Here is a 12,489-nt window from a genome sequence, read left to right as displayed (position 1 = left end):
ACAATAAGTATTGGATTATATGAAGTATAATTCTTGATTGTGGCTAAAAGGAGTGATACAAAGCTTTAGAGTCATATTTTATTATTGACATTTCAACCAATGTGTTCCTTAATATCAATCTTGCAGGTCACGAGAGGATGAATATAATATAATAATTATGTATGGGAATATTAAAACGAATGATAGTTCTCTTCTACAAACTTTGGAGAATGGGTTGTATAAATGTATTATGCTACTACTAGATATTTATAAACATTGTAATATGATTTCATGTGTTAAGTTGTGATTTTGTATATTTTGTTCCCCTTTTATTGTCATTTGGAATTTTAATTGATGAATTAAATTGGTATTGAAATAAAATCGAAATGGTATGTATACATGCTTAATAATGGACATAAGATGCTGAAATTTCTTAAATTTGAATTATATACACTTAAATTTTATTAGGAAGTATGAGTGGAAGCATGATTGTAAGATTTGGGAGTTAAAATATATATTTAAGCAAATATTATGGTACAGGAAGATGAGGGTAGGGCATTTCTCTGCCATGTTTAGAATCCCACATCGGCAGTAAGTGATAGTGAAACCTCAACAATGAGGACCAAAATAAATTGTTACATGTTACACATCGGATCAAAATGAAGGCGCTGGTGGCCCTCTGCCTTTAAACATCAGATAACACATTCTGTTCCACACCCGTTTTAAAGACTGCAACATCTTTAAATGTTCAGCCTCAACTCAAGCTCAACCCATCCATCTTCATACTCCTGGAGGTCAAAAACCATACCATATGTTACGATTCAAATTATTATAGAAATATTAATTAATAATCCATACATTGCCTCCTAATCTCGCCATCCATGTCTCCAACATTCACGCCTACTCTAAATCACATTAATTTAACAACAAAAAGGTGACATTGTTCATAGGCATGCATTGTATCACGTACCTGAAGGCTTATTTTTCCACATCAATTCTTGTGTAGAATGAACACCCTGAAATTGAATCAGGAATAATGATAACACATAAGGGTGCATAACAAAATGGATGACAAGTATGTTGAGTGAAACCTATAACATACCTGTGAGTAACGTCCTGGATCACCAGCTGAAATAATAGTTGGCTGTAACTGTTTATAACCAACTTCCTAAAAGCCAAACAATTTTCAATCATACACAACAAAAATCAGACACTTCAAAAATAATATAATGAGCGGGATGCATAGCTCTTATTGTCATTAAACAAAATTTTGACAAAAATAGTGTTACCTGAACATTTTGAGGGCCTGTAACGCCATATGCCTGGAACTAGAACAGAATATGGGAAAAAGAGTCAGTAACACAATCACCTTTCAATGTACGTTAGTGTCAGAGATGCTTACTGAAGAGGACAGAGGAGGCTGTTGTGCTTGTTGCTGGTGAAGAACTTGTCCTTGGAGATGACTCTGAGGCTGAACCTGTTGGAACTGTGGAATCTGATGGACAGGTAGTACCAAAGGCTGTGACTGAGTTTGAGACTGCTGAACAGATACCCTTTGCTGTTGCTGTTCAAATAACGTCAACTCCTCAGGTTTCTCCCACTGAAGTTCCCGGTACAGGTCAGTTCCACAGCTATGTTTATTATAGCTAATATAATGGTAACTCAAAATAAATTCCTACCCGACTTTCACCAGTGACACTATTATAGTAGTACTTGAAGCCCTCAGGAGATATATGTTCTGTCCAATTACATTTGGCGAGAGCCGAGTTATGGTTTATCGCTGGTAAGGCTGAAGTAGCAAGTTTGGATGAAGGGGCGTCTGCAGCAGGTGCAGTTGCATGAGTGCTGGCCACTGTTTGTGCTACAGTCCCAACCCATTGAGACTACATCAATACAAAATTGGCACATAATCGTTACTTTGACATCATCCTCTAACACCAGAAAAATAATGATAAATCCTAGCATCATGACAAAACAACGAAAAATATTTTATATTTACAACTAGTCCAGTTTGACACTAAAAAATCTAAGTCTAGTATAATCAATTTAAGCAATAGAAAAAAAAGTGAAGAAAACTGATTTTTTAGTACAACTAATTAGAACTAAACTTCACAAGATCAGTCCGATCAAAGCAAATGGAGCAACAATATAGATCAAATGGAACAGCTAATAGAATTTAACCAAAAATACCTGCTTTTTAGTAGCTTCTGCATTTTGCTGCAATGATAATGCTTGACTAGAAGGCTGCATCATCTGCAGTTGTTGTTGAAGCTGGGAGAAGGCCTGCTGAGATGAATGAAAGCTTGCTTGCAAAGTCTGTGTCTGTTGCGATAGCATCTGAACTGTGGGAGAAGGGGATTGCTGAATAGCCTGTTGAGGCACGGAGGGAGGAACTTGCTGTTGATTTGTAGCTAACAAAGTATTAGATTGCATGCTGGTGTCAAGAGGAGCCTGAGGAAATGCAGCAGACAAAGCATTTGGTTGAGTTTGCGGTTGAGAAGTTGGAAACTGTCCACTTACTCCATGTATCTGCTGAGATTGAAGAGGACCAGCAGAAGGAGGAAGATGTGGCTGGCCATGCTGTCTAACAGATGTTTGTGGGTAGGGAACTGGTGCTTGAGGGTACAATTGATGGGATGGTGGCAACTCCTGTGATGATTGAATAGGTTTCTGCAAGGGTGATATTTGTTGATTGTGTGGTGGAATTTGTGGCATGGGCTGATTGAAATTCTGAAAGCAAAACAAAATTACTTGTTTCAAGATGCCAAAACAGGAAGTAAACCTAATTAATATCTAATCTCAATCTTAGTACACAGATATACCTGTTGTGACATTGATGGCATAGACTGAACTTGAAAACGACCATCTATGGGGCCTCCCAAGCCAGTCATAGGACCGCCCTATATTTGTTTAAGTTAGGTATAAGCAACAGATGCCGTGAATGTTGTGAAGAGCAACATACAGGTACTAGAAAAATAAAGGTGAAACATCAAAGTTAAATATATTAAAGGAAAAACACTAGCAACACACTATTTACAACATCCAATGGTTAGGCGAAATACAATCAGTCCCACTAAATAATGATGGTTTCACTCTCCCTTTAGCAGGCCCTATTTCCCATTTAGTGAAGTCCTTCTGTATTTAACCTAATATTATGTCAAAGTAATAAAAGGGGAATGGTGGGTGGCCGGCCATCCACAAAAGTACTATAGCAAGATAAGGGTAGTGGGATGACCACTATTTTCTTTTTTGTTCTTGTATTGATAATTTAATTCAATATATTTCTGCATATTTATGACATAAGAGAATAAAAGACCCTAAGACCCAACCTATCATCTGCAATCTAGGGCAACCCATATGGAACACCACGCACATGAAAAGGTGGGAGGTGGGAGGTGGTAAAACAGGATGCAGCAGAGAATCATCAATAGCAAGAACCAAGAATGAGGTTGCAGAGTTTTTGTCTGGTTACAGTAACAAGGCCCAGGAGGAGCAGTGGCAAAGCCGCAAAACTCCTTGTTTTTCTGCGTTTTACCTCATGAATGGTGGAGTGTTAGTCATGTGACCAGGTGCTCTGCAATAAGTGTCTCAGGAGTGGTATGGGGCTGCTCCACAGTGGCACATGATTGTCAAACTCTTAAATTAAACTCCCACTCTTGACAATTTTATGATACTGGGACAAAATACGATAAAACTTGCTATCAAATTCTTTTCCCAACACACTCAAGTAAGCTGGTGTAAACTCTAGAGCTAATAAGTGAATTGGTTTAAAATCAAATGTAAATTTTGACGCCATAAGGACTGTTTTAACAGGCTCAAATGATTTAAAGACAGTGTTTTGCATGGTTATCTAACAAAATGTTCTTACGTTAGTAACTCATGGTTTTAACAAATTATATATGATCTGACACTTATGTTGCTTCATCTTATTTCCTACTAGTAGTATCGCACTTTATTATTGTCGTTTGCTACTACGCTTTATTATGAAGTTGAAATTTAGACTTATTGTTGTGTTAATAGTACTATGATATGCCTATATTGAGCAAGTATATGCAAGCTCCACAACTTTTACACCACCAAGTCACAAGTCTGCACCTTACTGTTGCTTCAAGCTCTCCCTTTTGACTATGTTAATTCAATTACTTAAGGTAAGAAAACAGCAGTTTCGTTCTTCAGAAAGTGGAGTTTTGCGAAAAATAGAAACAAAAGTCAGCCATAAATGCATTTGAAAGTAAAAGTGAATAATGTGCACTACACACACACACATAACATAAAAGTCAAGCATTTAGTTTCTGTAGTTATTCACATTAGTTGATGTTGTTAGTACGATATTAAGTATTTAATAGAAGCTTTTAGAGGATTCTAAAGATCTATTTGTAATCATTACTTTAGGATTAGAGTTCTCTATACATAGAGGCTGATGTATTGTTTCAAATCAATCACTTGAATAAAAGTATTCTTTCATTCAGAATAATCATTTTCAAGTGTTGACAATAATAAATAGCTATGTTCCTGATCTACATGTCTAAACTCCACAGTAGGCTGCAAAGAGCTAACAGTTTAGTAGCAAGAACACATACCATCCACAGAAGAAGCAAAGCTAAAACAACAATAAGAATTCAAAAGAAAATTGTTGAAAGTCCTACATCGATTAGAGATAAGACAATATCATACTATATAAGTGAGGTGCAAACCTCACCTTACAAGCCAGTTTTGTGAGGTTGAATTAGATTTAAACTCTACTTCTAACATGGTATTAGAGTCATTGTTCAAAAAGCCTATCCTAGCGAGATTTTTTGGACATTTTGTTTCACCCGCTATTGGACCGCTAAGGACCACCCATTAATTTTTAGTCCTATGCGAGATGTATATACATCGGCGTGAGGAGGGTGTGTTGGAAGTCTCACATCGACTAGATAAGACATTTCATACTATATAAGTGAGATGCAAACCTCACCTTACAAGTTAGTTTTGTGAGGTTGACTTAGGCTTAAACTTCACTTCTAACAAAAATCTTAAAAAAGAACCGGAGAGGTATTTTGCATTGGAAATTGGGATTTAGGATGAATAAAAAATTGTACTTACCGCATTTGTAGACAATGCCATTTCACCAGATCTTGGAAGCATTGGTGGCCCCATGCCATGAAGACCAGCATTAGTTGATGGCCCCATATTTGGGGGTTGCATTGGTCGCCACGGATTAGGGGGAGGCATTCGATCACCCATAGGATCTGAAACATTGGATGGAAGTCTGCAGAAGGAATTAACAAAAAAAACAGCATAACAAGTCTTGACTAAAAGAATTCAATAGAAGAAGCAAGAGGTAAAAGGAAAGAGTAAAGGTGGGAGGATACCTTGAGCCTGGTGTATCAAATCTAGGACCAAATCCTGGGCCTCCAAAGGCCTGACCCCTGAAGCAAACCAAGCATAATTTTAAAAATCTCTTGTTCACTTGAATCATAGCAAATCTAAAAGCCACACGGTCAGAACAAACTTATATTTTGCATCAACATACAGCAACTGATTCATATTCTATCCACACGTGTCAAGAATATCCTTATGTCTAAGCTCCTTATATAATATAATTCAAGTACAAAATCAAAGAAAAATTCCTTCCCAACACGCTGGAACAAAAAGTAAACAATTGTCAAGGAAGAATGAACTTCTAGGTGTAAGACACAAGGAACATGGAAAAATCTCCTCTGTCAACTTATACAGCCAACAAGCCTTGTTTTAGACCACTTCCATTAGAACAGTGCCTCCTCAAAATGTGGGCTAACAAGACTGCTGAGAACAAACGTACCAGAGCATTCAAATTGAAATTGTCAATTAAAAAGAATACTTCTGGCCTGGGCTTGATTTCATATTCACATCAGATAGCACAGGTAAATTTATTGGTCAAATTTAAAAAGTCCATGGTTCAATGCTTGGTTTAATTAAAATTATCATTAGCCTTGGAATGGACTTTTATGATTAGGTATTGTCAAATTAGCAAGGACATACCTGGAATCTCCTTGGCGAGGCCTTTTAGGATCAGCAAACCGAACAATTAGTGCTTGCTCACAACCCTATGCATAAAAGTACAAGATTAACCAGAATGCATTCATAAGAATTATTGAAATGAGAAAAATAATTTTTTTCCATACTCTCATTGTGTAGAGTCCATCAAGTGCATTAATAGCTGCCAGAGCCATATCTCTGTATGAGTATTTGACAAAACCACATCCTTCAAACAATATGGGAAAATATTATTTGTTCAGTATTGCATCAAATCAAACATGAACATACAAAGACACAAAAAGTAATTCCAGAAAAATAAAATAGAATGCTTTCAGACATAGATGAGAACAATAAAAACCACTCATTGCACCAACCAAATTGTACTTCCCATAAGAATTACGAAACAGAGAAGCACAGAAACCAACCCCTTGCCCCCTATGGATCCACACCCATCCCCTAGCTAGTTTACAGCTAATATCAGATATTGGTAGAAAATATACCACGACTTTGTTTCTTTTCATCACGCATAAGATAAACATCTTCAACCCGACCATATTTTGAGAAAATCTGGCGCAAGAGAAAGTAAACACCCCGAATTAGTTTCATGTTAATATTAACCACAAATAATAATACTAGCAATTAATTAACCACAGCTATTTTCCCATGTACCAAAGTTCCCTTTCGAACCACCACACAAAAATAACCATTGAAAATAGTATAACAGCCTCTAATGTAAAGTTTGACAACAGAAAGATACATACTTCCTCAACTTCCTTTACGGAAGCCTGCTTGTTCAGAGAGCCCACAAATAACTTGTACTCAACTGCACCTATTATATAAATTAAGTTGCATGACCATGAAACAGTCAGTACAATCATTAGATGACTAATAACAATGATGCAGTCACAGATACAAAGCCAAATCCATGCATAAATTCTCCCCCCAGAACAACCTAACAAGAATATTGCTAACTTTTCTACTTTATCAACTATTTAGCAGTTGTAAACGTATTTTTGGAAAAACAATATGTGAAACTATACATAGGATGTATAGTACAAATGAAAAGGGACAAGTATTAAGTCCCTAACTTCAATTGATAAACACAATTTTCCAAACATAAAAGATGTTTCAAAAATTTCATCAGATTTCACAAGACCACCCCCACCCCCCTCATGCAGAAGATTTTTGACAATTAATTAGTAAACAGGAAAAATCACAACTATGATTATCATGACATTAGCAGTATTTCTTAAAAAAACCCTTGTGCATGATATACATATGGTAGTAAGAATCAGCAAGCTTAACAATGTCAATAAGTATAAATATTTACCAAGGCGTTCCCGTTCACCGTCAGCATATCGCACTTGTATAGGACCAACACCCTAAATAATAACATACATGCATTAGAAAATAACTAACCAATAACTATAACTTGTCCTGACAATTTACAATCTAGGATACGTAAACACAACTCACTCCAGGAAGAGTATGTTGATTATGCAGTGCTCTAATTGCCTGATCAGCTTCTTCTGCAGTAGAATATTTTATAAAACAACAACCTGCATGACAAAGATACTTTATACCAGTTTCATTAAATAATACAACACCCCCAAATAGGTGTCAATAAAAATACAGACCCAGAAAGACATTCGGCAGAAAAATAATAGAAAAGTAAAACTAAATGTGATTTTATTTTAAACCCTATTTTGCTTTAAATTACTTAGCTGTTATAAACCCATGCAACTAAAAATGGCCTGTCATGGTCTTTAATTCGTCAACATATCAGAATGATTCTTCCAGTGAGATATGTTACTGTCACAACTATTTGGCTGCCAAGAGACTATAATCCATAAAGAGATAAAACAATAACCAAACTATATTTTAACACCCACATAAAACCATAAGGCAGAGATTAAGATCTGATAAGCTTCAGCTGATCCCCAAGATAATATCATCACAAGCATGAGGTAAAATCATCCCAGCAACAAGATATCACAAGATATTTCAACAATAATCTTATTAGAATTTACTTTATTCTATATTTCTCACAAACAAATCTAAAATCAACTGCCAGTTGCAGACCAAACGGCTTCAGTACTCTTACAGCTAGTAAACTTTAAAGGATTTGAATGGTAACGAAGAATTCTGTAAAGTGCAATTCATCGGCACAAACAAAAAATGGCATGTAGCTATAATCTGCTTGAATTTCTGTGTCAATAACCAGTATGATGCTGATTTATGAATCAGCAATAAATGGGGCAGCTTAGAACGTAGCTATGGTTGAAAATATCAGGGTATGACTAGAACATAATCTACTTTTTCTGTTAAGCAAATAAACTCCTACTACTTCAAATCTCCTATCAGAGTTTAGCATCATATTCCCCGTGGGTTTATACTTCCCCAAAGCACACATGGGTGAAGGCTTTACTACAGCGACCACATTATAGAGAACCACACAACAGCATGACAAATACTCACCCCCACGCACTAATGTGGTAACAGCGGTATAATATAAATAAGACTTCTGATACAGAATATGGCATTCATATGCATACAGTTAAACACCATCGTGATATAAAAAACAAACTGCTTTTCTCCTGCAACTGGGTATTGTACAAGCTTGGAATAAATTATTGTGATAAAACACAACAGTAAATCCAACTTTAGTATCAAAATAAATAAAGGCAAAAGCACAACACTACACGATAATTCAGGGCCATGGAGAATCAAGCTTTCCATGATGACCATTTGAACAACCATGTTTCCTAGAATAAAACTTTATGCACCGAAAGGTATCATCAACCCAAATGGCAGAAGATCCAGTAACACATGGAAATAGCTATCCAATACCTGTCACAATTCTTAACATAAAAAGGATTTTTAAAGGGCTGCATCGAATGCAATCACGGTCATCACGTCACCAACACTAGAACTACATACCTATATTTTACACACAAATAAATGCTCATCATCACGTCTTCAGAAGATACTACCACTCACAAGATAGCTACTGACGAATGATTTCCAGTAAACACCACACACTAGTATCAATAATCATCCAATATTTAGTCAACCCAACTTCATACCCATACCACTTCATTAAATCAAAAAAGTCGAATATGACATTCCAAGCCATTTGATCAATAATTATTTCACCAAAATGAGAAACATTAAACCTTCAGAAATACATTGTGATTAACACCATTCAAATGTAACAATCCAAGTTTATCCTCTGTTCCCTTTGTACAATAACCAACTTCTAAAATTTTGAAGCAAAAAGCCTATAGATATGGTAACTGACACTCCAACTACAATCAAACGTTGGGTAATGCCCCCACTGCTGCAGCTACAATTGCAAGAGCAGGATCTTTAGGTCCTCCAAGATCCCATCTGCAATACAAAGAGCAGCTTACAGGTTTACATGTTGTAGCTCCTTCAGGTATCATGGGACGGGGAAAAAGGTGGAACCAATACTAACAAGTCTGAACTTGTTGCAAAAACAAACTGAGAAGATGATGAGCTTATTTTCTCTACCATCAGCCTCTCAAAGGACCTGAAATAAAGTGTATATGAATCAAAATAGCCTCAGAATATAAAAATAACAAATACCTTGATGTTGTCCTGTCTTTCTATCTTTGATGAGGGCAACCTCAATCACATTCCCATGTTCCTCAAACAACGGGCGAATCTGGCATCAACAAATGCAACAAGATAATAGTTATTCGTTAATAAACCAAACTAAACTGAAGTCAATATCATTTAATATACGGAAGATAAGAATTCATAAAAAAATATAACTTACATCATCTTCAACAGCTGTTCGGGGAACAGATCCAACAAAAAGTTTAGCAAAATTTCCACCATCTAAACGATCTGAAAGGGAAGAACATGTAACTTGTTTAAGTTACAGCAATGTCATAAAGATATAATTTATTCTAAACATAGAGAAATGACAGAACAAGATTGCAGAATTAGAGGAATAACTGAAACAGCTTAAGAGCGTGACAAAACACACAACCACATCAAGCCTTATCCCACACACCAGTTGCCACCTCAGAAAAACACATCAAGTCAATCACCCTATATTCTTGGGGTTTCTCCCTCCCCCAGAAGTAAATTATAAAGTAATATTACCCGCCATGCTTCAGCATCCCTAACACCTCCTAAAGTAAACAAACAAATAAGCCGCTGTTCCCCACAGAAAAAGCTTCCAGGAACAGCATTTTAAATATCCAATTATTTACCAAACAAATTAACACTCTTAAACCCTAACGCCAACCAATAGTTTAAAGACTATAGCTTTATTTGGATAAACTCCACTGGATGCCCCCAAGGGGAAAAAAATAACACAAAATGAATTAAACTTCCCCCATAAAATAATCTCTCCCCTAAGCCACAATCAATTTCTCCTTAGTTAAAATTAACTTGGTCCCTTCATTTTCCTTCTCTAAAGGAGTTTCTCGAAACAAAACGCATATGCTACAAGGCGTCAACAATTGACTGCCACGAGAACTATAAGAAAATGATTATTTATATGAAACAGGACAGAAGCAACCCTAAAAGCAAGACCAGTTCCAATAAGTTGCAAGAATTACAAAAATGACCGCAGCCGCGAAACGAAAACCCCATATTCAGAAATCAATATTCAGTAACCAAACACGACAAAGAGAAGTAGCGAAAAGAAAACACACCGGGTGAACCGCCTCCGCGTCCGGCAACAGGAAACCCTCGTTTCTGCCCAACCAGCGGCGGCGGTGGCTGCTGGCCGTTGAATCCGAATTCCCCAGGACCTTCCCCGCCCATCGGCCGGAATCCTCCTCCCCTTCCAGGAGAGCGACGCGGAGGACTGTCGAAGGCGCGGTGGTTAGGGGCAGCGCCAGAGCGGAAACCGGAAGGGCTCCGGCGCGTGTTGTGGTAGCTCATGGGAGAATCGGAGAAGCGCCCCCTGTTAGAGTGACGATAGTTATTGTCGTTGTGGAAATCATTGTTGTTGTTGTAACGGTCTCCTCTGTGCCTCTCCAGCTTGGCGTAACAGAGCGAAACCCTAACGGAAACCCTAGCGAGAGCAAGCGAACAGAGATGTGCGCGCGTGCGTGCGTGGGAGTTTGGCGTTACTTTGCTTTGCTCCGGTGAAGTGACACCTTTTTCTGGTTACGATGCTATGCTACACCAACACAACATAATTAATAAATAACGAATGAGACGACGACGAAGAAAGGAACGACGACTTGACCCGTGTTTGTTTATTGGAATCGATTTTTCTTAATGGGCCACCTAGCCCATTCACTCCTTTCGTATCTCGGCCCATTTAGCTTCATCCAATGTTGTCGTTTCAACGCTTGTGGCCATTTGTCTACCCGTGAAGACAGCATTTCTAAATTAAATATGTTTTTTTTACCTCGATTTTAACTAAATTTTGAAATTAATTTTTTTTTTGAAATTTTATATTAATTTAGTTCTTTATTTTTTTTGAAATACATAGATTTAGTCCTTCTTACTAAATTAATTTTGTTAAGTTTATTTGACATTTTAAACACATTTTATGATAATATTTGAGTTAATATTGAAGTAAAAATATGTTAAACGATTTTAATAATTCAAATAATATCATGAAATGCGCTTGAAACGTCAGATAAACTTAATAAAATTTGGTTAAAAAAACTAAATTCACACATTTTTAAAGATGAATGACTAAATTGATCAAAAATTTCGAAAAGAGACTAATTTCAAATTTAAGTGAAACTTGAGGGATGATAAACATATTTAACTCAATTACAAACAATTTTTACTTTTTAAAGGATAATCTCTTCTTAGACTAATATTTAGTTTTAAAATTTAAAATTTTATTTTTCGAAAAACTTTTCGACATATCAAAAGTATATTTACTGGGTGTAATATTGTTGGATACCTGTTGGGACATCAAAAGAGTATATTAAAAGTTATTAAGATTTGTAATAAATGAAAAATGTTATTTCTTCTTAAAATTTAGTGACAAAAATTTCTAAACCACTTAGTTAAAATATATATTAGTTAATTCAAGGTTCAAATTTTGAATGATATTTGCAGAAGGGAAATTGGACTATGAAATGTATGGAACCCACAATCTTAAGGAGATATAGCTAGATTTGCTGCCTTTTTTAATTTGGCTGTGTGAGGCCATGTTTAAATTTGTTAATAAGTTTTCAAAATAATTAAAAATCATGTTTTAAGACATTTTAAAATTAAATATCTCAAGTACCTGAGTGTATAAAAGTATATTTGTTTTAAGATAATCCGACAAAAAATTTAAAAGTATTAAGACTATAAATTTGGAAAGTTTTTCAAGTAATAGAATTTTAGAGATAATTTTGTCAGTAGAAATCTTACTTCATCCTTTCTTGAATTTTAAAATTATTTTTAATTTCTCGTAATTTAATTGATTTAATAGATTTGTATATATTATCAAAAGGGTATTAATGACATAATAAATTATATTTTTTTATTTTGTTGATATGAACATTATATTCTAAA

The 12,489-nt window shown here is 35.8% G+C and overlaps 1 protein-coding gene across 2 annotated transcripts; it reads right to left on the bottom strand.

Annotated features, from left to right (window-relative positions):
• Positions 1-468: 468 nt before the first annotated feature.
• FCA (flowering time control protein FCA) lies at positions 469-11,184 on the bottom strand. 2 transcript variants are annotated; one of them, XM_028066163.2, is made up of 20 exons: positions 10,671-11,184; positions 9,782-9,852; positions 9,589-9,667; positions 7,456-7,538; positions 7,310-7,361; positions 6,741-6,808; positions 6,480-6,546; positions 6,126-6,205; positions 5,983-6,047; positions 5,334-5,390; positions 5,065-5,230; positions 2,802-2,879; positions 2,500-2,709; positions 2,170-2,376; positions 1,659-1,862; positions 1,382-1,579; positions 1,269-1,307; positions 1,082-1,147; positions 950-995; positions 469-767 (listed from the first exon to the last, which is right to left on the bottom strand). In XM_028066163.2, exons 1-20 carry the CDS (start codon positions 10,900-10,902, stop codon positions 760-762), a joined length of 2,076 nt encoding a protein of 691 aa, XP_027921964.1. In that variant the 5' UTR covers positions 10,903-11,184; the 3' UTR covers positions 469-759. The 2 variants fall into 2 exon arrangements, with proteins under 2 accessions (XP_027921964.1, XP_027921963.1); XM_028066162.2 differs by having other exon boundaries at positions 2,170-2,709.
• Positions 11,185-12,489: the final 1,305 nt, after the last annotated feature.

The sequence above is a fragment of the Vigna unguiculata genome, chromosome 3 (assembly GCF_037176805.1).
Source record: "Vigna unguiculata cultivar grain cowpea cultivar isolate G323 ecotype 2 chromosome 3, ASM3717680v1, whole genome shotgun sequence".
Taxonomy (NCBI): domain Eukaryota; kingdom Viridiplantae; phylum Streptophyta; class Magnoliopsida; order Fabales; family Fabaceae; genus Vigna; species Vigna unguiculata.
The sequence above is the reverse complement of the archived record's forward strand: the minus strand, read 5'-3'. Positions and strand labels throughout refer to the sequence as shown.